General features: G+C 41.6%; 2 protein-coding genes across 2 annotated transcripts; one reads left to right on the top strand and one right to left on the bottom strand.

Annotated features, from left to right (window-relative positions):
* Positions 1-573: 573 nt before the first annotated feature.
* On the top strand, positions 574-9018 carry slc40a1 (solute carrier family 40 member 1). Its single transcript, XM_030081108.1, has 8 exons — positions 574-877; positions 996-1063; positions 1468-1627; positions 2082-2197; positions 3573-3699; positions 4279-4524; positions 4759-5412; positions 5806-9018. The coding sequence occupies exons 1-8, from the start codon at positions 844-846 to the stop codon at positions 6120-6122; spliced, it is 1722 nt and encodes a 573-aa protein (XP_029936968.1). The 5' UTR covers positions 574-843; the 3' UTR covers positions 6123-9018.
* Positions 9019-11862: 2844 nt separating this feature from the next.
* wdr75 (WD repeat domain 75) lies at positions 11863-25558 on the bottom strand. Its single transcript, XM_030081398.1, has 21 exons — positions 25422-25558; positions 25052-25181; positions 24004-24069; positions 23804-23903; positions 23385-23509; positions 22697-22767; positions 22009-22125; positions 21534-21622; positions 20691-20849; positions 20107-20166; positions 19326-19441; positions 18857-19032; positions 18410-18567; positions 17780-17960; positions 16036-16130; positions 15804-15899; positions 14914-15083; positions 14114-14173; positions 13200-13340; positions 12805-12896; positions 11863-12343 (listed from the first exon to the last, which is right to left on the bottom strand). Exons 1-21 carry the CDS (start codon positions 25505-25507, stop codon positions 12136-12138), a joined length of 2496 nt encoding a protein of 831 aa, XP_029937258.1. The 5' UTR covers positions 25508-25558; the 3' UTR covers positions 11863-12135.
* Between the last annotated feature and the right edge of the window lie 1832 nt (positions 25559-27390).

Genomic DNA, 27390 nt, shown 5'->3' with positions numbered 1-27390 from the left:
AAAAAAAATATTAACAATAAAAATAATAAGAAACCACAGTGGACACTTGGTTATATGTGTGTCATGTCATTGTTTCTCATCATTCCGTAGCAATAATATTATTATTATTATTATTATTATTATTATTATTATAATGATGATGATGATAATGATAACAAGAAAAAAATAGTAACCACAATAATAAACCACAGTGGACACTTGGGTGTATGTCTGACTTTTGTTTTGTGTTTAACTCTTACTGAACCAGCGGATTCAAAGCACATCCCTTCACACCAGCGGCGTTTGTGTGTGTGTGTGTGTGTGTGTGTGTGTGTGTGTGTGTGTGTGTGTGTGTGTGTGTGTGTGTGTGTGTGTGTGTGTGTGTGTGTGAGTGATGATGGTTGCAGGGCAATATACCTGCACGTGATGAAGAGCTTATAATGTTGTTAGCAGGGACACCTTCCCTGTGTGCAGCGGTGGAGCCTCTGGGCGGTACAGGGGGGGGGCGCTTGTTGTTGACCTAAGGTACATAATGACAGGTCACGTGACGGTGACGTCGCACAGCCCACTGTATATCCCGGGCTCGACGTAAACACAGGGCAGCAGAGCCCTGCAGAGACGCTAAACCTGCAGCCGGAACCGCGCAGGACCCATTTTCATCGCTTTGTGCTTCATCTAACCGCCTTTTAGGCTAAAAAATATTTCTTTCCAACTTCAGCTACAGTGATAGCTAAGTTTGGAGGGGAGAATAGGGATAAACCGTGCCTGTTGCCGATATATACATGCACAATTAGCTCGCTGGCTTTGCACAAGGGGAATAAAATATATAGATTGACCTGATTTTTTTTTTTGGACGGCTTTACAATGGATAACGCTGGACCTAAGAAAACATGCTGCGGTAGGTCATTTTGGCTGCACGCTTTGCACGGTGCACATTGTGTGAAAACAGTCATATAGGTCACAGCTGTCGGCTACAGCAGACTAATGACTCTTTGATGTAAATATTGTCCTCACAGAATCTGTCCGCGACTTCTTCACATCAGCAAGATTCCTGATTTACATGGGACACGCTCTGTCAACATGGGTAAGTGACACATTAAAACAATTACATCACTATTACCAATAATCATGATGCCCCCTATATTAATTAATTAATTTACATCACGCATCTTTCTGCAGCTGTTTATCGGTACAGGGAGAGTAACGTGGCTCTTCCATGTTAAACTGACTGTTCAACAACCTAGATTTTTCCCTGTGACAATACATAACATGTTTGTCGCTGGGTAATAACTAGCATCACTCAAGACTACTTTCCACAAATAGCTCCCATGTCAAGGCTAGGTTTGTCCTAAACAAAAGAGGGATTCTATCACCTCCTCCCCTTGTCAAACAGTCCTTGAAAGCAGATAGGGTCCATATTATTTATTCAGCATCCAAAAAGCAATTATCAACCCTGGATGGCTTAAATATGTGTATTTTAATTTCCAGGGTGACCGAATGTGGAACTTTGCCGTAGCTGTTTTCCTTGTGGAGCTGTATGGAAACAGCCTGCTGCTCACTGCTGTGTATGGCCTGGTGGTTGCCGGCTCTGTGCTGCTGCTTGGGGCCATCATTGGGGACTGGGTGGACAGAAACCCTAGACTCAAAGGTAGGGTTCATGTTTAGGCTTGTAAACACCTTTTCAGTCCAGGAGGAGATATCGCCTGTCTTGACAAGGTGGCTGCTATCTCTTCAGAGTTATTGACAGGGCAAACCTATCTCAAAGAATTGGAGCTGGTTGATAATGTGTCAGTGCTTTTACAAACTTGATCCTCCGTGTTCACATTTTCCTTACAATGGCTAGGCAGCATTTCTACAATGGAGCCGTTTAGCTCTCTGTGTGTAGAATGACCAGTGGTGTTTTAGTCCTCATCCCTCACAGTTAAATGCAGCTCTTGTGGAATGTTTATCCAGAGGAATTTGGCAAGGACAGATTAGATTAGGAAGCAGGAAATGTATCAAACCATCTTGTGGAGGAGCTCTAATGAACTAGTTTGTCAGACAGAAATCTATTGTTTCTGATCAAAATTCTGTCCCTAATGCCCATCCTCCCGTTTCCACAGTGGCCCAGACTTCACTGGTTGTCCAGAACTGTTGCGTCATCCTGTGTGGGATCCTCCTGATGGTTGTTTTCCAGTTCAAAGAACAGCTCACAGAGCTTTACAATGGATGGATTCTGGTAAGATCACCTCTGCACTCATTCTCACACTGTCACCAGTGGGAATTTGCAGTGAAAGCGTTTATCTATTTTCTTCAAGTACACAAGCTGAAACGTCACTGTTTCCACTACTGACATGGACTCCCACGTGAATATGAGTGTTTATGACTGTTAGAACAGCTTTTACAGGTCAGGAAGAGGAGGGCATTCAGCCTACATCCTTGAAGACCTATGTTATATTAACGTTAATGCACATTTTATTGTCTTAAGTGGTTAATCAGAATTTCCATCCCTGTTTAAGAAAAATGTTTTTCCTGTGTATTCCTATCTTGTTGAGATATGTAGTGTCATAAGTCAAAAGCTTTCAAACATAACTTTTCAGATTGGGTTTTACCGAAAAGCTGATAGGGACTGTGATGCAGGGTTACTGTTTAGGTAGGTTTCTAACTGTCATGTCAGGCTGTCTGAAACATGAAGCACAAAAGACTTTGTGTCAGGGAACGTCTCCAACGTGCACTCTTGACTTGTGGGACGCCCTCAGTTTGCAGAGAAAGGGGAATTTTGACGTTTGAGAGGGGGAGAGGGAAGTCTGGTATTTTGAGTGATTTGTGGAGGTGGGGGTGAAACACGAGACGGAGTGTCTTGTTCATGGCTGTGGAGCCAGCAGGTTCTTCTAGGCCTGTCACATGATGCAGAGAGAGAGAGAGAGAGAGAGAGCGAGGGGGAGAGAGAGCAGCTGCCCCACAGTGTCCATGCAGACCAGCAAACAAAATAACGTGCGAGTTTGTTTGACGGTCACGCTGGCCAGCCGTTGACAGGCATTGTAGTGTGAGCTGTTTCTAGACAAAATATATTATGCTTTTTTCGTCATATTTATCACCGCTGCAGAGCTCACATGTTGCGTATTAGATTAGCTATCACACTGAACCACACTGTACAAAACTGTTCTTCCTCTTGAGGAGTTACTGTATTTTTCACAGAGAATGTTTCCACGGACTGGCACTCATTTAATTTGGAAGTAACTGCATCACTGGTCACTGCTAGGCGATAGCCTTATTTCCTCAAACGTCCACTTCTCAGGAACTAACAGTCATATGTTTTTCAATTGATGACAGTGCATTTTTGTAGTCTGTAGGATCTTAAAGAGACAGAAGGTGGAACATTTTATCATTACATACAGAAACATGTAATCCTTCAAGTAAAATGATAGAACAGTGTCAGCTGACAATAATAATGTGTAATGTATGGATCTAAATAATGTACAACACAGCACAATATGATATATTAGTAAAACAGAGGCTTTAATTGTACAGTAATGTGGATGTTACATTCCCATTAGTAGCAGATTTAAGAGGAAAATCGCCAAACTGAGGGTGAAAATGACTTTGTTTTTCAGACGACCTGCTACATCCTGGTGATCACCGTTGCCAACATCGCCAACTTGGCCAGCACAGCTACATCCATCACCATCCAGCGGGACTGGGTGGTGGTTGTTGCTGGACAGGACAGCAGCAAGTTAGCAGGTCAGTCATTTCTGGCAGCTGCTCACCTCGAATCGATCTGTGCCTCTCGTGACCGGTTATCAGCTCTGTTCAGTGGGGCAAACTTTGAACCCTTGTGGACGCTGAATCACTCTCATTTTTGCATTTTTTTTAATGACCCGACAGTTCATTACACCCCGGTTGATAAGAGCTGCTGAGCAAGTTCTCCCTCACACAGTGGAAAAACAACAATCGCCAGCAGTTATCTCAATTTTTTTTTTTCACAGTCCACAAAGGTTTGTTAGTGAAAGGCCTGTGTGGCTGTGTGGACTCCATTAACTTTGACCCATATCAGTCTGTGGTGCTATCATTCTAATTCAACTAGATAAGCCCATAAGAATTACTGGAAATCAGTCTCAAAATAATGAGGATTATTAATATCTTTGTTTTGGTGCTTCAAGTGTTGCATTTTTCATTAACTGGGGTTGATAAATATATCACATCCCAAATATTCCAGGCCTTATTCCACCATATTTAGATAAATGAACTACACTGGAACACAAATTGATTCTTTTTACATCTGATATTATAAATCTTAACATGTTATACTTTTTCTCTCAGATATGAATGCCACAGTCAGGATCATAGACCAGCTAACCAACATCCTGGCTCCCATGTTGGTTGGCCAGATCATGGCTTTTGGCTCCCACTTCATCGGCTGTGGCTTCATCTCCGGCTGGAACCTGTGCTCCATGTGTCTGGAGTATGCCCTGCTGTGGAAGGTCTACCAGAAAACCCCGGCGTTGGCCATTAAAGCTGGACAGAAGGAGCAGGACCAGGAGCTCAAACAGCTCAGCACCCAGAGAGGTAGAAGCCAAGCTTGATGCACCTCCTAAAAACTTTGATTTTTGTCTCAGGCCAGAATGAAAACAGAAACGCAAATGTAGGACCAGCAGGTATTCTTTTCAGCTTTTAACGCTGAAACGTGTTTCATATTAGGCAATAAACCGCTTTGGTTCACTGAGCTTGGAGCATTGCCCTGCATAATGGTCCAGGAAGAAACCTGACCTCTTTTTTCTCAATTCCTCTTCCCTTCTGCAGAGTTGGAGAACGGCCAGAGTCCTGAGGAGTCGTCTCAGCCACTGATGAATGAAACCTCGGTGGTGGCCAAGCCTGACTCTCCCCAGCAGAGTGGCTGTTGCTATCAGGTGACTGAGCCCCTGCGTACCTTCAAAGCCGGGTGGGTGGCCTATTACAACCAGTCCATTTTCTTCGCTGGCATGTCCCTGGCCTTCCTCTACATGACGGTGCTGGGCTTCGACTGCATCACCACAGGCTACGCCTACACGCAGGGCCTCAACGGCTCGGTGCTCAGCCTGCTCATGGGCGCCTCAGCGGTCTCTGGCATCTGCGGCACCGTTGTCTTCACCTGGGTTCGCAAGAAGTGCGGCCTCATTCGCACGGGCTTCATCTCGGGCGTGGCCCAGCTCTCCTGCCTCATGCTGTGTGTGGTGTCGGTCTTTGTTCCCGGAAGCCCCTTCGACCTCAGTGTCTCACCCTTCCAAGACATCTATACCCACCTGATCGGAGACAAGAGCCCGCTGCCCGAGGCTGACCACAGTCTGACCAGTGTGCTGACGAGCGACAGTCTGTCTGTAAACTTCACCACCACCGCACCAGCCGAAGAGGTGCCGCCTCTGCAGTCCTACATGTCTGTCAGTCTGCTGTTCGCTGGGGTCATTGCTGCTAGAGTTGGTGAGTAACATCTGTATGGGCAGCTTGAGTTGTGCCACAAACTAACTTTTGTTAATCTGAAGGAGTGACATAATCCTTGTTTTGTTAGTATACTTCACTTTCTTTTGGAAGGTTAGAAAAGGCTGTTTGTGACTTATGAAATTATGGCTTTGGAATGTCTGCAAGTAAAAGCAGGTCCAGAGGTTGAACTTTTCCACTTATCACTAACTTTGAGCGGAAGACCTCTCCGGATCTGCCACGCATGTCAGAGCAATATTGGCAACCTTTGATGCCAATAATAAAGCCTGATAATTACAGTGGTAGCCATTTCTGTTTCCTTCAGTAATTTTAATGTGGCTGTAAAACTACCATTATGACTGACTGTTGATCTCTCTCTTTCTCTTTCCCTTCAAGGCCTGTGGTCTTTTGACTTGACAGTGACCCAGCTCATCCAAGAGAATGTGATCGAGTCAGAGCGGGGGGTGATCAACGGCGTCCAGAACTCCATGAACTACCTCTTAGACCTGCTGCACTTCATCATGGTGATTCTGGCCCCCAACCCGGAGGCCTTTGGCCTGCTGGTCATCATCTCCGTCTCCTTTGTGGCCATGGGTCACATCATGTACTTTAGATTTGCTTTCAAGAGCCTGGGCAGCCGCCTGTTCCTCTGCTGTTCGCCGGAGCAGAAGACTGAGACGGTAGACAGCCCCTCACTTCCTACCACTGTCTAACCACATTAAAGAGACTGTGTCCCTGGGCACCTGCTGTATTCCTACAGCCTTTTCTCACCCCTGCTCTACTTATCCAACTAACATGCTCGCTTGTAGCCGCCATGATGCTGATGCTAACATAAGCCAGTTCTGACAACGGAAGCCTAGTGTGTGCCATGCGTAGCCATTGATATAGCATTAACCATTAGCAGAGGGAGGTGAGTAGTACGCCTGCAGTCACAGAAAACTAACTGCTTGTAAAAGGTAAACCAGTTGGGATAAGACAGGGTTTCTTGGACTTGTTCAGCTTAGGAGCCAGATAGTTAGCCTCTCTCCCTTGGGTCCGGGCTCATCAGAACATCTAAGTACTGTCATATAAGGAACCATCAGGTATCAGCCTGTGACCCTATTCTGGGTTCTGACCCATACTTAAAAAAAAAAAAACAGGGATAAGGCACTGTAAAATACACATTCATCTGTGTCTATGTCTTCTCCTAACAGCCTTGATCTAGCTGTAAATTTTGCAAGGTGCTTCAGCTACCAAAAGGGCAAAATGAGAGAGAACTCCTGCAGGGACTCTGCTGTAGGCTGCCACCTTTAACGCTCTGTGGCTCCAGTAAAGGTGGGCAACTATCCCACATCCCGTCAGGCATAACATTCCTCATTACTTGTTTGTTTCTCAGTGACTTCATTGGTGCTGTAGCTATTTTTTTTGCTAGCGATTACTTTTGCAGCCTTTTCTTGGTTTTGCCAGCTTATGCAAATGAGCACGTTGTAGGCGACCCCTGTCGGGGGGGAAGACACTCTTGCTTATTTAGCCAAACAAAAGTGGGATAAAGTCTCTTTAATCCATGGTTATAAGGGTTATGCAAATTATTTATTCAGGAAATGGTGGTTTTTATGATAAATGTATCAGCAGTATTGTCTTTCGCGTTAGCGGTTGTGCCATAACAAAACAAATGAGAAGTCCTATGCACCCTCGTCAATAGCTCTCAGTTACCAAAGTCCGTGTATGGCATAAAAGGAAGTGAGGGAAACTCAGTTATCTGTCTAAAGCATTCCAAATATATATTTTTTATGTCAGGTGACAGTAGTTGTGTAGGTTCACTAATCCTTCTTACACCCCTATCACACCTAAACATTAATAACCCACTTTGACATTGTACTTAAATTTAGTTCTACTGGTAGTTTACATTGTGTCATTTTGACGCCATTTGATTTTTATGTTCAAGTTCTCTAAGGTGATTTTCAATCATGATTGTTGTTACACAGGCACTTTAAGTGATTGACATCTGTCATTAAACCTAACAGATGATCAGGAATTTCATCAATATTTTTGCACAAGGCTGAAATCCTGACCTGCCGCGGCACAGTCTTACTTCCCATGTTTTAGGCTGTCCAGTCTATCCAGTTGCTGTGGGGATTGTGGCTCTGACAGGCACATAATCACAAGGCTCAGCACCATCTGTTCACTTGGAAAATCTAGCCCTTTCCCTATGAATAACTTTGAACACACCCCAGGTTTACCTCAGACACCCCGTTTTCCTCATGCACAGCCAGCCGAGGAGCCTAGTCAGCAGGTCTGGTCTCATATCAGCTTACTGCGTCTGACTGCCAACCAACCCTGAACACACCTGTGCCAAGAACCAGGGTTATTGCTCTTAATTCTGTTAAATCACAGGTGGAAAGTACTCAAACATTTTTACACAAGTAGAAAAGATGCCACTTCACTTAAATTGTAAGTGTAAGAGAATTTACCTGAAAAAATAACCACTCAAACTGTTTTGAGCAAAAAATAAGACCATTTTTGAGTGATGTTTACATGTCAAGAAGTGAAACCATGTCAATATCCAATTAGAACAAAGCACAAATAATGAGACCTAAACGCTTTGAAAAGCAGCATTGCTTCAAAGATCCACTCGAACACAGAAACTGTTGCATTTCTACTCGGTTTCTTTCCACCTGACCTTAAAATACCACTTCAGTGGTTTCTGATGCCTTATTGTAAACTGGCCTTGACAGCTGTTACACGCACACATGTACAGGATAGGCTACAACAGAACAGTTATTATTCACACCCTGACCATGAAAAAAAATATTAGCCAGTCTAAGGCAAAGTTTTGGTGTCTGGGAGCAACAATATTTGTGTTGGAAACAGCAGTAGCCACACCAGATGTAGAGAACAAAAGGCCATTTTTCAGCTGAGGGTTAAACTTAAATCTGTTGGAGGAGCGTGTCGAGGCGGAAAGGTCTGCAGGTGTGTTGCACTCACATTATTTCTCAGCTCAAGTTTCATGTTCAGCCTGAGTTTAATGGGCCCTTGAACGCGAACAAAACCACAGATATCCGTGCTTGGATTGCTGATTCAGGAATATTACACATGGCCATGTATATATATATATATATATATATATATATATATATATTAGTGTAAATAACATAATCGTCAATCAGTATAAACAACTAAATATGCTACTGGAAAATGTTAAAAAAAAAAATGTGTATACTGTTGTCACATTATGCTGTTGTTGTCTGGAAATGTTGACTTTTTTTTTTTACATCTGTTTTTATATACCTAGTGTTAACATTTTGTGTCCAGTTGAGGTTTTCTGAAAGATTTTTATGGAATTGTTTTTCTCTGCCTCCTGTGTAAAAAGCAATCCTCTTTCAGAGGGCTTTTTCGATTGATTACAGAACACCTAAATATCATACCGCTTAAATTTTAGGAATACTGTATATTGCCAGTGTTATTGTATAATTTACTAGTCCAGTAGGCAAAAGCATTAAATCACCGAGGAATCAAGGCTTGTAGCACTGAAAGAGTAAAATTGTCTGTAACAATCGCACTCCATTCAATATGAGGACATTGATAAAGCTTGTGTTGCATGAGGTCTCTTAAATAAAGACAACTTTATCAATCATTTGCCTCGATATGTTTTTTTTTTTTTTTTTTTTTTTTTTTTTTTTTGCATTCAGTGTCATGGAGTAAGTTTTCCAACAGGTGAGGAGCTGGATCTGAGGGTCCCTCTGCCTCAAGCCTGGCTGCTGCTGTGTGAGGTCACATACCACAGTGGGGTTAGCTGGTAATTTTCCCCCAGAATCCCTTTTTTCAAGCAGCCAGTGTTAAACGGACTGACTTTAAGCTGAGCTGGATGATCTGGACTTGCATGCTTAGTGAAAAGACAAAGAGTGACCTGGTTCTGCACGACACGAGTGGTTTCTACCTCGCCGCTGCAGTGCCTGCCTGACACTCATGATTCCTATTATTTCTTATGCATATTTCGTCCATACAGTGCATTGTATTTGTTGACACAGACAATGCATTATGCAGTTTAACTGGAAGATGTAGTGCGGGGAGAAGTTAGTAGTGCCACTTGAGAGGTTAATGTGATCTCAAATACCAACGCACTGCCAAAAAATAAGACTTCTAATAAATACCTTAGCATTAGTTTTTCCAAATCACAGCACTATGATCACTTTTTGCTTGTCTGGAGTCTGATCTGTGAATAGACCTCATTGAAATATGACATTTCGTGCCTTCACAGCCCTCTCCTTTCCTTCCTTCTTTCCTTCCTTCCCTCTTGCCCAGGTTGCAAATAATCAAAAGCCCAGGCAGTATTAAATGTCAAGTCACATATTCCACACAAGAAAGTCAACCACCTCCCTTCTGGCAGACAGCCTCTGGTACCCTGGTATAACAAAAATAAAGGACAAAATCTATTTTTGGAGGAAGTAATAACAATTTTCAACACTAGACAGATGTAAAGTATAATTTCAGATAAATGTATATATAGGACTGCTGAGCTGGCTCTTGTCTTTATTAGCATATATATGCAAATGAACATAACTCTAGTAAATGATCCTTCCTCTTTTTGCTTATATCAGTGTTGAACCCTTGTTTTAATGGCAAAGGCAACGCGGCTGGAGGAAGAAAAGGTGTCTAACATTAAGCAATCTTATTGGGGAAAAAAAATCAAGCCATTGCTGAAGCCCCGTTTTAGGAACTGCACTCATGTGAAGGGGGAAAGCACCAGCAATTGAAGAAGTCCAAAGTATGCACAAAGGAACTAAAACTGGACAGAAGTGTTCACAGAGGAGATAAGATCCTGTTCATGTAGACAATCTTGAGTAACCTCCAAAAAAGTGCTCACAGACAAACTGACCTGTTTAAAAAGAGCATTTTGCATGCCCAGTAATGCCCACAGTGGAGGATGTGCATTGGTAAGGTTTGTACCAATTGGGCCAAATATAAATATTCACAAATATTTTGATTTGATTTATCTGACATATCAAAAAATATGTACACAAAATTCCAATAGATATTCATTGAAAATATGGATGATAACACAATGAAATTAAAGCATAACTTGTTTCCAAACAGTCTAATGACTAATGTACCCTGTATCATCACATAGGTTACAATAAAAATCAATACATCCTTAAACCTATAAAGCCATTTGTAACATCATAACACATTCTGTTTTCAGTTTAATCAATACTTGACTAAAATACTGTTGTATACCTTTGGACACTTCCGTTGTTCACCCTGGACCATACCATTGGCACTTCAAGTACTGTCATATATGATACGACAGAAAAACCATATGTAATAACTTTTTTTTTTTTTTTTTTTTTTTACATTTTGTCATAGGACTAAAAAAGGGTTCAATTTCAAAAAATTGGAATTTTCTGCCAATTCTTTCATTGTTCAGGCTTTATAGGGTTAAAAACAATTTCACCCTTACAAATAGAAAATTATCCAGAAAGGAACCATATATCCATATATACACATGCACAAATAGACATATACCCCCATCATTTTGAGTTGAATTTGGTGTTTTCGTATTCTATTGATTTCTATTTAGTTTCTTCTTAAAGAGATTGCATGGTATGGATTGTATGTGTATATGTCTCTCCAGGTTTAAAGATCAGCTCTCTGGTTCCAGCAGATATGAAGTCAATAAAAATTCATGATAAATATGTTAGGACTTGATAAGGGTTTGTACGCTGACCCAGTTTGATCACCTGGCACAGGAAGCTGGCAAGAGCCGAGGCAAAATTTTAATGCCTGTTGGATGCACAAAATCTGGAAAGGACACCACAGGGCTGCTTGTAGGTGATGAGAGACTTTGTCCTTGACCTGACACAGAAAGGAAGTTAAAATTGCTGAGATGCAAAAGTGCCCTCAACTACCGCAGAACAAAATGTGATGTTTTCTTCACAAGAAAGCTTACTAAGGGTTTCAGGTTTCTTCCTCTATTGCATGCCGATTTCTTGATTGACTTGATCAAATATATGCTGACTCATGCTCCTATAGATATCAGTAAAGTGTAAACGGTGTAAGCAGCAACATTCTGAGGCGATGCAGACGGGCAGCGTTGCCTTCAACAGTATGAAATCACTGCATATTTGTTTCACCCAGTTACACACTTTCATTGTTAAGCCTAATCCCTGTTGAAAGCAGTAGGCCTATTAAATGTGATTGTGCACCTTGTTATACAACACAGCTATAATGCGAAAACTGACAATGACTCAGCACGTCTTCATATCCAAATTTATAACCTTCACTGTTGAGTCAATACATATTACATCACTCCATACTTCCAAGGCTGTAAGTTTGGACTCTGGAGGACACTGACTGATGTTGTGTAAAAAAAAAAAAAAAAGTGTACTACAAACCAACAGGTCTAGAAACACAACAGATATAGATATAAGAGTTTTAATTTTTAATATTTATTGTGATTTAAATTATTTTATTATGTGTTTGTACTTGCAGTGTGGTACTTTTTCCCCTGAAGAAATCTCATTTTGGTTCAATGTGTTCAGTCCACGTATATGGAAATGCATGTAGATTTCATGGTTTTAAATGACAATAATGCTTGTTGCTTGTACCCATCAGGAAAACAACAGAACATAATCTTGACACAGCGTATTAAAACACTTAAATTGATTTATTACATTTTGATGTATACAAAATTGTGAATGACTGTGTGTGTGTGTGTGTGTGTGTGTGTGTCAATGTGCATGGTCATGGTTAGGAGTCCAGGAGGCTGCTGAGCCAGCTATGGTCGAGTTTCTTCACCCTCCTCAGTTCCCTGGCCTGCGCTTTTGTTAGAGCTGGGGCTGCAGTCTCCTGAGCCTCAGCAGTCTGGCCCTGTCCCATTGTGCTGGCCTCCATTTCACACTCGGACTCTTCCTCTTTGTCACTTTCCATTTCCTCTTCTTCTGATTTTTTTTCCTCTCTAACAACAAGCGCGTCCATGGGAAAAAAAGAACACATAAGAACGAATCAAAACACAAGATCAGCACGTTGAAATGATTCTGCATAATCTCAGAAACAAACAGGAAACTCTGCATTTTTCCTATGTTTTTTTAAAGACGGTATCTTGATTCACCGAGTGACATGAAGCCTGAAATCCAGCACCATTACATTTATTCACCCCGGCATTATCAAAGGCTTAGTGATGACTAGGCTTAATTTATTAACTAACAGACAGGATTTATTAGATGGGGACTGACAAGAAAAAAATATAATAATTAATAAATAAATAAATAAATAAAATTTAATAATGATAATAATAATAATAAATGAATACAATTTAATAATAATAAATGAATAAAATTTAATAATAATAATAATAATAATGATGATGATGGAAAGCCTGTGTCTCGTTCACTTCCCTGATGTCAGTCTTAAACTCACCTGCTGTCTGTGACGGAGATGAGCAGGGAGCGAACAAACATGGAGCAGAGGAAGGAGGCGGAGGGCAGGACGTGGGCCGGGGTGTGCAGAAGCTGTCAGCGAGACGAGGGGGAGGAATAAAGACACAAGGTATAATATAAAAGGTCTGACTAACATTAGAGAAAATACTGAGACAGCCTAGTGTTAAAATTGCAACAGGCGGTCCGGAATTTAATATACACTGAAACCTGCTGCTGCTTAGTCACAATGAAGGTCAATTTACCATAAAAAAGAACAAACACTGCTGCCGTTACAGCTTTGAGGATCGGTATCTTGACATGAACGACTGCACATGAGTCAGTAAACCAGCTGTATACGGGACAATGCGTACAGAAACAGAGTGCCACACTACCAACCTCCTTGATAGCGACAGAGCCCTGTGGAAGCTGATTTCTCTCGGCAGAGAAGCTTCTGTCCTGCTTTTCCTGCTGCTGTTGTCGATGTTTCCCTAGCAACAGGTAGAACGGCGTCACTGCAACACTGTCGTCAATCACGAGCTTGAGGGGGGCAAGGAGACAAAAAAAAAAAACACAATGTGAGAAACAGAAACAGTGCGAGCAATGTCCAATGAATACTAAAACTCAATGACAGTAGGGATAAGCTTACATTACTGAATTTTCAACAGTACAAGAATGTCCGGTGGGTCACATACCAAGAGTGGAAAAACTCAATACTTAGGCATTACTGTGCTTGAAAAGATGATTCACACCTCTTTGTCACAATCTGAATTATCTTCAAGCACAAACATCTCTGTGCACTAGCATCTACAGCTGGGTGATATGGCCAAAAAATTGTATGTAATTTTTTTTTTTTTTTTTCAAACTTCATAATTCACAATTTGAATCTAGGATTTTTCTAGTGTATCACTTACTTCTACTACTAACTGATGGGAATCTTTGCTGGCATGATCAAAACTGCTGATTCACACTTGTGTTTCTGGGCAGGCATGTCCTCTGTAAATAAGTGAGCGGCTGCGTTTCCCAATGTTTTGCCGCATACAGTCAAAATCTTATAATCGATTTCTCTCCCAACCCTTCTAGCAAAGCCTTTTCCACACCATTGTTGTCATCCTCAGTCAACCTGTGACTCCTTAAATAAATAAAACCTTCGCATTGTGTTTTTTTTTTCCCCGTAGTTCATTTGGATTGAAGTCTCGCTGCTAATGAGCAGAGTGTGAATAAGCTGCTTTAACAGGTTTGATATGAACAGAACCAGATTTTCACCAGACAAAAGACATTTGCAACCCCCCCCCGGGGATCCAGAAGCCTACCCGTTTGCTGGACGCCATCAGTCTGTCCTCCTCTGCCTTGGTGATGAATGTCATCAGATCCTGCAGTGAGAGACCATGAGTCAGCAGGAAGCCCACAGAGTACGCACAGAACACACAGCGAGTTAGCGCTGGAACAAGGCCCCTCTTGTATTACTGTGAGAAACGTAGCGTACCACAGCTTCTTCAGAGCACGCCGTAAGTTTATTAAGTGATGAGAAATAATAATTGCTCAACGTTCTGCTGGTGAGCAGCACCTTGCTGTTGTTTAAGGTCTTACCAAAGGACTCATGAAGGTGCACAGCAAATTTGAAAAGATACAACTTAAATAAAATAAAAAAAAAAGTTATTGTGTTCCCAGCCATGAGGTGCAGAAGCAGTTGCAACAAATTTCCAAATATCCCTGTATCATCATAATCATAATCACAGACAGCCATAAACACATAGAAATCCCACCAAATCTAGATGTTCCACAGAAAGAAGACAAAACATAAAACTGGTTTTCAACAACCAGTTTCTATCCATTTGATATCCTATTATTTGCTTGTCATGTAGATTTTTTTTAAATCATTTTTTGGACATGTTTTCATAAGCTGTTAGGCTTGCTTTCACATGCCCAAATTAGAAATATGTTCTTATGTTTTTAGCATTGCATTCTGAACTTGGTTCGCTGGGCAAAAATCAAGCAATCACTGTAATTTAAAGATGTGTAACTGTGCTGCCAATCAATGTAAGTTTTTAAAACATATTTTTCTAATTCCTAAATCAATTAAAACAAGATCCATCCAAGCTGGGATGTTTACCATGTACTGAGTGAGGAAGTAGAGCTGGGAGCGGTTGAGCCACTGGCTGCTCTCCTCGCAGCTCTCCAGCATCTCCTCCCTCGGGGCAAAGACGGCGCGAGTCACTTTCCCTGAACAGATGGCCTTATGGGAGAAGAGCGGCCGCGGCTCACTGGGCTTGAACACAAACACTGAGGGTAGAGAAGGAGAGAGACCATGGAAAACACCAGCGTCTGTCTTTTGGCAAACACTCAATCTATTTACATTAAATGATTTACATTAAAAAATTCAGCTCAATGCTCCTTTAACTAGTACATCTGCAAGCTTGAATTACTGGATTGTTAACATTGAAAGCCAAGAACAGCCCACACAATGCCACAAATATTCCTAAAAAAAAACAAACAATGTGCATGAGGTGGTGTGTAGTCTACAAGAAATGTACTCAAATCAAAGTGTTGCATTTTTTCATTGTTTAATGATCGTGCTGATCTAGGTTCTAAAAGTGCATTTTGGTACACATATACATATTTTGTAAAGACTGTAAAGACACAATTCTAGACCTACATTTCCATTCATAATATAATAAATTTAAGGTATATTCCTTTGCACATTTCTATCTGTGATATTCAGTCCATTTTTGGGTCATTTTGTGATTGTCGTTTTTTTGTCGTACCTACTTGACAATAGCTAGTTTAAACAGTGTTAAAGTGTTTAGGGTGGATTCTCGTCAATGTATTAAGGCTGCCTGGGCATGCTTGCAGCTTTTGTGCTCAACCCAGGAGACAAGAAACAATGCTGTGTACCTGGAATGGGGAAGCAATCCACTGCTCAGTATTATTAAATGTCAGTAGTTGCATGCGTGTATGTGTGTGTGTGAATGCTACTTGGGGACTGCTGCTGCTAAGACTTACAGTCAGTGCATCCTGCATGACTGCAGAAGGCAGCCATGTTCTCAGAGAGAGGGTCGGACAGCAGCAGGCTAACATCCATGGAGGTGCTCCATTCCACTGGCAAAGTGGACAGAGGACAAGAGGGTGAAATAAAAAGGTATGGTTAGGTATAAAACAACACAAAATCAGCTGTTGCACAATCAAGATGGTGGATAATATAGTGAAATTATGGTGAGCGCACACGTGGCCTTACAGGTGCAGGTGAGGAGGTTCCAGCAGCAGAGCAGGTTCTTGGCGGTGGTTCCCAGCAGATACTTGGAACAGCTCTGCCGCCCAAAACAAAGGTCCCTGGTGCACAAAAGACAACAATCAGCTCTGTCTTTGACTTCAAGCACCCTCCCTGACTATGATCACACCACCACCGCCACCCTGAACCAGCCTCTCCACCCCCAAAAATATTTCACAGGATTACTTTGGAGGAAACTTGCGCTTTGGAAGCTTCAAAAGGGAACCATGTGCGCAGGTTCCAAAATGATCCCCCACCAAGCATCAAATGCAAATCAAGTCAATAAGGATCATTCACCACGATGGCTGGTAACTATTTAACAAAAAAAAAGGTTATACAGTCTTTGAAAATGCTTCAGAACGCTGTCTCGTGGATTGAATTCTGCTGCACTTCACAATGAATTATAAACTTGATCCACTGTATAGGTGAGCATGCAAGTTTTTAATTAACAGGCAGTAACCGTTTCCTCTGCATGCACAAAGTATCATTTAGAGAAGGTGGGGAGGCATATTTCTATGAAAAGTATGTATTCATTATTTTGGCTGGTAAAAATTATTCTTGGCAGGTACACTGTCTCAGTTTATCTGCCCTTGGCGGGTTAGACAAAACGTGAATTTCAGACACTAAATTAAATGAATCTGGAGCAGGATACGTTGGATGTCTGCAAACAGTTGACCCAGCTATACACATCCATAGGAGGTAGTTATGCAAGGTGAACTGGGCAGCTGTCAAAACAGAGAGCGATTTACTTCTCCTCGTACTCAATCCCTTCCACTTTACCAACTTTATTACTCACAGTTTCCCTTCAAGCGTCCAAATGACACAGAAAATGTCAGCTCAGTTGAAGTGGCTTTCTGGATGCTTTAAGTCCTCAGAGCACAGCTACATCAGCAGTCATGTGCTGTGATAATACTTGCATTCATGAGAAACCATAAATAAATATCTGTCTGTTCCTTGGTGACTGTTCTAAATTTCATGGACTGACAGCTGGACGTCTTAGAAAAAAGAAGCTGTTTTGGAGGTAACAATTGTCCTCATTAGTTAAACTGCTTCATGACGAATCATTTATTATCATTACTTTTAGTTTTGGTCTGGTAAATGGGTGGGTTCATTTCAGGAAAGTGGTACAAAAACTGAAGACAGCACTTTCCCATCCTCAGTGACCTGAGGGCCTCTGCTTGAGGACAAGGAAAGGGACATCTGCCAACATTTCTGAGGCTCCACTAAGGTTGCAAAACTAGTCCGTCCCTCAGTTCAACTGGCAGGCACGAAGCACGTCGTTTTCTCTGTCAGGCAGTTACATCTCCTTGTCTTCTGCGAGGGAAAATGCTCTTGGCTTCCTGCCAGCGAGGTCAAAGATCATTTACTGTTCAAAGACACCCCACCACTGAGGAGCCACGACACTAAACAACAAAACTCCCAACAGCTGGTTGCTAAGTGAATTTGTGTGTGTGTGTGTGCTGCGTGTTAATTAAGTCGTGTCTTGTCAGTTGCACGTCTTGCACTGAATTTGAGGCCCTGACGTTGCTGCATGATTTGTGCCAGTGCGTCCTTCTGCTCATATTTCTGTGCACTAATGTTGCCGGGACAAATTCCTGTGACTTGCACTGGACAGGCGCCAACATCCTGTTTGCATTGCAGTGGTGTCTGTTTGAATACAACTGTGTGACTGGTTGTGCTAGTGTTTGTGTGCACACGTGTTTGTTCTAACCTGATGGCCCCGGGCGGCTGGGACAGCGTCGTCAGGAGCTCCCAGGAGGCCGGGCTCCACACGGTCACTACCTCCTGAAAGCTGATGGCTAACAGGGAGCCGTCGGCGGAGAAGCAGCAGCACTCAGGCACCAGGCTGTGATAGGCACCCACAAAATCACATGACCAAAATGGCCCCTCATCTGCTCAGCCCATGCGAGAGAGAGAAAGAGAGAGAGAGTGAGAGAAAGAGAGACAGCAAAAAGAGGTTAGCAGAAAATACTGCCTGCTTTGGCTCAAACTCCCATGGAAACACTTCACATACAGCAGCCTTTGTAAGTTGTGAAGCTCAAGGGTAGCGCCTGGCACTAACATTGACAGAAGTAGTGGTTTGATTCCTCCTGAGGTCCTTCCAGCCCCCCATGACCACATACAGGACTAAGCAGGTATGGAAAATGGATGCATAGGTCTGTATGAGCAGTCATGACTCACATGTGAGCAGTTAACCTGTGACTTGAGCTCCGTGGGAATCAGCATTCCCCACCGAAGAGAGGTCCAGGTGTTTCTGCAACATTTAACCTCAGCCAAACTTTGCCGTTTGGTTGAAGCAGCTGGGTAAAACCAGAGTCAAGAGCCGCACCACACTGCTTACCCTCTGTCTGGGCCGCTTCTGCCAGCTGCCAGGCTTTGAAGTGTCCGTCTTGGCTGGCAGAGACCAGCATGGTGGTCTGGCTGTCAGCAGTGTGGCAGAAGCACATGGCTGTAATCCTGGCCTCGTGGGGACCCGAGACGGTCGTGTTCAGCACAAAACTGCAGTGTGTGATAAGGCAAAAAATGTTTGAGGTTTGGGAGAGAAAAAAAGTTTTGAAGTAGGTTTAAGAAAATATCTTCTACATGGAACCAACACTTTCCACTTTGTGGTAGAAAGCTTGGTTGGTAAAACTGAATCAGGACTCTGGAAGGAATATTTTACTAATCAGCTACATGACTTTATAAAGAAATTTAACCTAAAATTGGTCTAAATTCTTATCCATTGTCTTCTCTAATGGGTCAAACCACCAGAATATGGAAATATCTGGATCATTTCTAGACACAGTACCTCTGGGTTTGCTCATCGTAAGCCCACAGTTTTAAATTGAGCTCCAGCGTAGAGTCTTTTTGTTTCCTCTCCTCCACTGTAGCCAGCCAGTTGCCACGGGTATCGAAGGCTGCCTTGACGACCTCAAACTGCTGCAGGCCCGACTCATGAATGTATTCCTGTTGCACTATGTCCAGCTACAAGAAATGCAGACATGATGAACGTCAGAGTTTAACACTTAAGGTCAAATCGCACCGAGGTGCAGTTAGCAGAATTATCAAGTGAGCCTGGGGATCAGAATGGGAATGTGCTTTAAATGTTTATCCTCAGAAATTTAATAAGAATTGCATCATAGTTCAAAGAAGTCATTTACACACACAAATACAAATTTTTAGAACCAGAAACCAAAACCTCACTCCAGCTGCATTAGCTGCGATGACAAGCAGTGGGTAATGTATTCGTAGTGTGGTTTATAAAGAAGAGTGCTTACATTGTATAACTGCTTGTCTCTTTGGAGGGAGTAAAACTGCAGGTGGCCCGGTTTCCCGTTGAGCACCAAGGCTTTACTGCGTGGGTCCACCATGAGGTCGGTCCTGACACTTTCTCCTGGGTGGAGGCAGAAAAGGGGGAAATTCATGGGCTTCTCGCTGACATGTTTTTGTTTACATTAAAATGGACACAATGTGAGTCTGAGTTTGCACAGACAGCAAAGACTACAAATGAAAGGAGCAACACATTTCCATGCTTCCATAACCCATTCAAAACTGAAGAAAGCCAAGCCTCCCGACTGAGTTAAAAATGTGTAAATAAACGTGTATGATCTCAACTGGATTATAGTGAGAGAATGAGACGAATGAGGGCCCGTTAGCTGGTGGAGGCATACTGTGCTGAAGAGAGCTGATGGTGGTGGCAGCGGAGGGTTGAGGAATGAGTTCAAGGCTAAAAATAATTTCTGACTGTCTGATTTTGGTTTTGGCATTGTTTAGCTGGGAAAAAATTAACACTACTGAGCCAGAATTCGAACTCAGGTCGCCTGCATGAAAGTCACGTTGGTTTACCAATTCGCCACCCCACCGACTTGTGACGTGCCAATTCCTTATGTTCACATAAGGTCGTGTGCATTAAAAGTTCCTTATATAATGATGACGATTTATCTAAGAAGCAAGGCTCTCCTCCAAGAACTGTAAAACTTGTAGATCATTTATGAACACACACAGACAGTTTATGGTATATCTATGTGTGCTGCTGCCAAATATGGAGTCTGTACTCACCTTTGACCAGGCCCTGAATGACAGCCGACACTTTAACACAGCTCTGGATGACCGTGAGCTCTAGAGTAAGGAAAAGGACAAGACGTGCAGAAGTTAGTTATCAAGGGCTTCCATTACTATTTGAATGTGCTGGATCAAATCTTTATGGATTCACAGTTGCATCATATGTATATTACATATTTATTCCAACTGGCAAAACAGATCTTTATTTCACCAGAAGCACTGACTATTGCACTTTTATTCCCAGCAGCAGCCTGGGGCAGTGAAACTGGTCCTGTGGAGCTAGGAAGTGGCCTGAGTATTTTGTTTTCTCCAGAAGAGCGCCACCTTTAATGTTCTCCCAGGCCTGAGATCAGTTGACAGGTCATTATATCAGTTTTTAAGGCCTCAGATGAGTAATGTCTTCAAACCACTTGGTGTGAGTGCAAAGTTGTGAACAGTGTGAAAATCACAGTTGGCAGAGGGGGTGTTGTGTACTTTCCAACATAAGTGTTGAGTTTTGTATCTGAAGTCAACAACCACTGGCACTGCTATTATTAATACCATTTTGAACCGAGTGTATAATGTGGGTCACTGCCTCTTACTGTTGTCTGAGTGTGCGGTGCAGAACAGCTCTCCATCAGGTGAGACAGCGATGTGTGTGATCGCAGCGCCCAGGCGGGGTAAGAAGTCTTTCTGTGTCTCCTGGTTGTAGCGCCACTGGACCAGCACCGACTCCACACCACCACTCAGCAGGTTGGTGCCTGGTGGAACAAAGCACAAATAAATACAATGGAGAGAGCTTTTTTTTTATTATTTAATTAAAAAAAACAAAATAAAATAAAAAGATGATGGCCGGTGAACACAAAAATTCTCCAGCCTCTTTCACCATTTAACCAGCAAAATGGATTTTTGAAACAGAAAAAAATCCTCTGGTTCATGGTTACATGGCTGTCTGAGGTTGGGTTAGCTTATACATCTTGCTTAGCTCCCCTCTGGAGAACTGGTGGATATTTAGTTTACTGTGTGGTAAACTTACATTTGAATCTGGCTGGTAACATTAACATTAGTAATTATTTTGTAAGAATCTCTTTATAACAGGGCTGCACTATATTTGTCTGAATAAAATGTGATAGGAGGATGTAGCTACTCCTTCATGAGACGCAGATGTTAATGCTGAGGCTCAGACTAAATATAATCATTAATGTGCAGGTTATTCTGCAGACTAAGAATCCTGCACAGTAAAAGAGAACCTTGCTAAGGAAGATGCTGAAACAACTTTCCTTTGGATTTGGAAAATAGCATTTCGTTATTCTGATTTGTTTTTGTGATTTGTTGTGCACACCTGCTTTACACCAAGCGCTGGGATCATTCAGGTTAAAACAAAAATGAGGATATACAGAAAGCATCACACAGAGTAAAATGAATATTAGTGGTCATCTGTGTACCTTCTGGGGTGAAGCGCACGGAGCTGACAGCGCTGTGGTGCCAGTGCAGGGTGGAATATGTGTACTCCCTCTTGTGGTTGAAGTTTCTCCTGAAGGGATGGACAGTAACATAGAGGAAATCAAGTACAACCCAATGCAGACTACAATAACAAACATTATACATATATAGGTGATAGCATTGGACAAGAAGAAACTCAAAATAAAAGTCATGTAGCTTAGTTCATTCATTCTTACACCTCAAAACTAAAGGTGTAATAGCACAGAGGCCAAGGCAGTGGAAAATTATCTATGGTACAGCTTGGCAAACAAAAAAGTACACAGTACAAAATGTGACACAAGAGAACAGCAGATGTTTGACTATGTTATCCTCAACATTATAAACATGCTGTGTGTGTGTGTGTGTGTGTGTGTGTGTGTGTGTGTGTGTGTGCCCATGCATGCACAGTATGCAAGAGGGTCATCCAGTTACACTCACCACAAGCGAATCTTGCCGTCTTCATGGCCCGTAGCAATGCAGTCGTCTTTTGGATGACAGGAGAGGCATGTGAATGTGTTCTTAGCCCCCTTCTTGTTATCTTCTTTCAGGGAAAACCTATTTGCAGCCCACACAAAAACAAAAATATCATGTTATAGGACATCCTGGTGCCTTTTCAGGGCTAAAAGAGACACCATGCCCCCAATTTACTGAAGCCTTGAATGTGTTCAAAAACTTTTATCATGTACAAAACCAAGGACGTAAGATCAAGACGACGGCATTAGTAAATCTGGGCACATACATTAGAAAATGTCATGGGTTGTGGTCATGGGTTTCAGTTAAATTATGACACTAGCTTCCTTTTTTTCTACTTGATTTGTGTAAATACTTTACTTTTGTGCTGTTTCATGAAAGCATTCCCCCTCTTGAAACTGACTAAATGAACCTGTGATACAGGTACTACACTATCTGACAGCTTAATATGAATTATAGATGTATTTTGAATCTGTAAATATATTATATAATGGAAGTGTAAAAGCTGCCAAGAGAATACTCTCCTATTTATGCATATATACGTGTAACTGATACAATGAAAACATCTGGGGGCTTTAAAATCACAGTTTATTTCCATATTACACAGCTTAAGCCTCTCTGTCTGGCTCTCAGGCATTTCAACACCATGGCTCACCTGTATGACTTCTGCTTCTTGAAGAAGTAGACCTCTAGGTGCAAACCTTTAGCTGAGGCAATGTATTCACCCTGTGAGGACGACAACAGTCTGGTTAACGTCACACACATGCACATCAGCAGACTCTCAGGTCAGGACCAGGCAGAAGACAAGAGTGAAACTGTCCACTGAAACCCAGAACAATTCAATTCTTTTAGCGTTAGCAGCTCTTTCTGACAACGTGCCCACCATGCTGCCAGGCAAACTGATATACATTAATACATTAAAATGAATAATGAATTTACAAAAACACTATTTATTCATTCAGTGAATAAAATACAAGAAAAAAACATGAACTAGAGATCCACTGGAGCACAGTCATTTAAGGGCCTTTATTTACAGGTGTAAAGCAACTTAAAAAAGGGGCTTACATGTGGTGATTTTTTTGTTCTCTCACAATAAAACTGAATTTAATGATTTACAAACTTTTTATGCTCCTGAGACACCTGACAGACAGATATCTGGTATTTAAATGCTGGGATATCTTCAAGTAGATACACCAATACAGTCACTCTACTATCTTTTTTGTTTTTTGTAAGAGTAGGTGGTGTCAGCAGGTGGTTTTTAAATGGCAGATGTGCCTTAAGGGAACAAAAATCTTGATACATTTTCCAGAGCGTTGGTGGCAGTGGTTGCGGTGTGTACAAACCCCTTGGCCGAAGGCAATGGCTGCCGGGTTGGAGCTGACGTCGCCGAGCACAGAGGAAAACTCTCGGGCCTCCACGAGCTGATCTCCACTCTGTGGCAGATGTAAAGCAGCCAGCTGGAACAGCTCTGCACAGAAACACACACATCCACTCGGTGACCTCTTACCCAGTTCCCACTTCATAGCATGTCAATGAATGAATGGTGTGTTTGCACCTTCAACCTGAAGATTGATTTTAAACATAACAGCATGCAGCAAGAGCAACTCACTAACAATATCTGAAGACATATGACATGGAAAATGCTTAAATGTCACCTAATTATCACTACTGCAGTACATTTGGCTTTTCAGTTAAATAAAAGGCTGTGGTCTGAAGAACTAAAACTTTCCAAGCATAGCACGTCAATAGTGATCAAACGTACCAGATCTTTTGTCACTCGCCATGGAGATAACAATAAAGAGGACTCCATTGTGATGGGCAGATGCATAGAGGGAGTAAATGGGGAACCCAACGACCAAAGTCTGGAAAAGACCACAGCGGTGTCACACATCCTGCAAGGGACTAAACAAACACAGAGACTGACAAAGGCTGGACAGAAACGTGGTGACAGTGAAGCTGTACCTTGATGAGGATGCCGTCTGTGAAGTCCCACAGTCTGACAGTGCCATCTGCTGAGCAAGAGTAGGCCTGCAAGACAGCAGCACCAATGTGTCAACACAAGAAAATCAGTCCTGCCACTTATTATCAAATGACATGCCACATACAGATGAGATCAGATAAAAAGTGCAGTTGGTCAGCCTGTCTGCTTGACAATCCCATTTTGCTGCCATAAAAATGCTTGAAGTGAGATGAACTGAATGAAAACTTTATCTTATTACATAAAACAGATGTTGACAAAGTTTCCCCTTTGGGACATTATTTAAAAGTTTAAAAAAATGTGATAAATCTCAATATATCACAATCCATGTTATCGAAATACTATCGTATAGTGACTTAAGTATTGTGATAATATCGTATCTTGCAGGCTATGGTGATTCCAATGCCTACAATTTATTCACTGATTGAGAAAATGCCAAGTAAAATCAGCATCAGTATCGTCAACTTGGAACATCGCTTACACCCAAACAGTCACATATGGGACACAATTAGAGGTCGCCTGATGGTGGGTTTTTAAAGGCCGATATTGGGGTATGAAAAAGCCGATGGCTGATTAACTGGCTGATACAACATACTACCCCACCTGCCCCACACCAAAGGAAAAAAAAGAGCTATCTTTGACTTAATGAGGATTGCTGTTGAACTCAAAGTCTAAGGCAAAGTAATAAATACTTAAATAAATCTGGATCACTAAACATCAAACTTTAAGTAATTAATGAATAAATCTGGAGCTGAAAATCAAAACATAAAAAAAACTTTACTATGTAAAATAAACTCCGCAACTGCAGGGGATTGCAGAGGTAACACTAAATATTTTTTAAAAGCTCTAGACCTTTGTTGGGGCTGGATAAACTCACAGATGTGGTGGAAGAAACTTATATTGAAGATGTTTTTTCATTATTTAAACTTTCAAATGTGTCATTTCTGGGTGAGGCCCACATGACAGGCAGGGTACAGATCTTGTCACTGGTTGGTCTCTGTCCTGTGTCTGAAGCAACGTGAGGTCACGTACCTGGAGGTGGTTGGAGGGGTTGAGCAGCACACCTGTCACCAGGTCTGTGTGTCCCTGCAGATCATGGACACACTCCTCCGTCGAGCTGCTGAACACCTTCACACACTCGCCTGAGGCACACAGCAGCAACCTGAGACAAAATAACCACAGCTTTAACAAACTCGCCACTTTTGTATCTAAGACAGCTATATAACATGGTGTTAGCAAGATAAGACGAGCTGCCGAGGCTTGGTAAACAACACGGAGGATTATCAACATTAGCGGCTAGCTGCTAGCATCAGGTTAGCTCCGAGGCTAGTTGCGCTCACACAAGCGCGCTGGTCTTCGTCACTTTATGTTTACAGCATTATCAGACACAAAACACCAATACCTGGAGTCATGACTGAGTACAGGCTCCCTGAAGTTTATTTTGCTGCCACCTCGGTGAACCACGCGGATATCTCCGTGCTCCACCATGTTTTTCGAAATTCAACTGTGACCCCTGACCCTTGACCCGCGTTTAGGCCGTTTGTGTCTGATGTGTTGTCGCCACCTGCCGGTTGGATGCAGAATCATAGGAAATCCCCAACTCTGAGATGAAGGAAGGACAACTTTTTCTCTCTCTCTCTCTCTCTCTCTCTCTCTCTCTCTCTCTCTCTCTCTCTCTCGGTAAATCTTTATTGCTACGAATGAACAAAGATAACATTGTTTACAAATAGACGAAGCATTAAGACAATAAAACATAATGCAGTGCAAAAGAGAGAAATACAAACCTAACCAAAAAAAGATAAGTAATAAAATAAATAAATACATCAGAGAGTGTGACATTAAACTCGCTTAAAGACAATATCACATATATTCATTGTTTTGATAGCTGCTTTGTTTTGTGAGGAAGAAATCATTGGCATGTGTGAACAAGTTCAATTTCCTTCATGAATACAAAGAATTTTGTTTTGTTTTGTTTGTAAATTTGTGAATGTGGAATTTGGCAAAAAAAAAAAAAAAAAAAAAAAAATGCATTTTCATCTTTGTCAATATAAACACAGTGACCAAATATAATGTTTGTACAGAAAAAAGTTAAACCCTGGAACTTTTTAGATCCTCCTAGAATTATGATTATAATGTTCAAGATGGCAGATTGTGTGGGGTTAACAATGGATAATAATTATCATAATAATCATAATAATCATCAGATGCAGATTTAAGTAAATGTGCCGGCACACCTCGATCAGTTTTGCTCACCTATTTGGCGTCCTGAAAAAAAGGAGTAGGACAGAGAAAATGTGTTCAGTTGTCATTATGGGGTTAGTTATAACACTTTTTTTTTTTTTTTTTTTTTTTAAAAAGACGTTTCAACCATCCCCACCACTGTTTTGACATGGTGGTTGGAAATTAGCATAGATGAAATGCCTCACATTTTACCCAAGAGATTACTCTCTGATCTAATACAAGTTACACATTTCTAACTTCAACATTATGAGCGCTAATGAGCCCGCCCCACCCCCCACCCAAAAAAAAAAAAAAAAAAAAAAAAAAGTTCTTACTGGAATATCAGTGTTTTGGCTATAAAATCAGGCAGGAAGTGGCCACACATGAAGCTGATCGCGTGATTCATGACATCATCCCTTTTTGAGGAAAAGTGATGCTGTTCCAACCATCCCGGGTCTCCCCTATGTACTTTCCCCTTCAACATGTCTCTGGGGACTTTATATTGTTGTTGTTGATAGTGATGTGGGATAGAAGTTCCCATAAATACACAATGAGTCAACAATCAGACACATACCATACTAGATAAATACGGAAAATTGCCTTTGTGCAGCCTACTGCTTTTGTTACTCAAATAAATTAAGTTAAACAAATACAACTCCATACTAGATAGATAGATAGATAGATAGATAGATAGATACTTTATTCATCCCGCAGGAAATTCGCAGTTTTTCAGCAGTATCCACAGATTACAGATTAAATAGGATTAAAAAAAAGATAAATAAATAAATAAATAAATAAATAAATAAAGAATAAGATCTAAGTACAACAGAATACTAAGCAATACACTTGTAACTGAGTATTACTGAGTACTAATATTAGTCAGTATTATTCTGCCAGTACAGTGGCCTACCGGATAGCCTTTATTATAGGCTAATAAATAAGTAAATAAATAAATACATAAATTATAAATAAATAAAGAAAATCTTTAAATCAACGAGTTAATATGATATTCCTGCTATTTAAAACAAAAGGGAAAAAGAGGCTCCACTTCCTTCATATTGCTGTTGTCTCGTGCCATTTGTCATTTACCGACTGAACACGTACTGCTCGCGCGCGCACATACACGTGCACATAAAAAAAAAAAAACACAG

This window comes from Myripristis murdjan, chromosome 21, assembly GCF_902150065.1.
Source record: "Myripristis murdjan chromosome 21, fMyrMur1.1, whole genome shotgun sequence".
Classification (NCBI taxonomy): Eukaryota; Metazoa; Chordata; class Actinopteri; order Holocentriformes; family Holocentridae; genus Myripristis; species Myripristis murdjan.
The sequence above is the reverse complement of the archived record's forward strand: the minus strand, read 5'-3'. Positions and strand labels throughout refer to the sequence as shown.

Bases quoted from the DNA above. Each gene is read 5' to 3' on its own strand.
- slc40a1 (XM_030081108.1), top strand. From the start codon at position 844: ATGGATAACGCTGGACCTAAGAAAACATGCTGCG. The intron at 878-995 runs GTAGGTCATTTT...TTGTCCTCACAG, and splicing joins ACCTAAGAAAACATGCTGCG to AATCTGTCCGCGACTTCTTC. The intron at 1,064-1,467 runs GTAAGTGACACA...TTTAATTTCCAG, and splicing joins GACACGCTCTGTCAACATGG to GGTGACCGAATGTGGAACTT.
- wdr75 (XM_030081398.1), bottom strand. From the start codon at position 25,507: ATGGTGGAGCACGGAGATATCCGCGTGGTTCACCGAGGTGGCAGCAAA. The intron at 20,167-20,690 runs GTAAGAGGCAGT...TCCTTACTCTAG, and splicing joins CACCGCACACTCAGACAACA to AGCTCACGGTCATCCAGAGC. The intron at 17,961-18,409 runs GTAAGCAGTGTG...TGGGCTGAGCAG, and splicing joins AGAAGCGGCCCAGACAGAGG to ATGAGGGGCCATTTTGGTCA.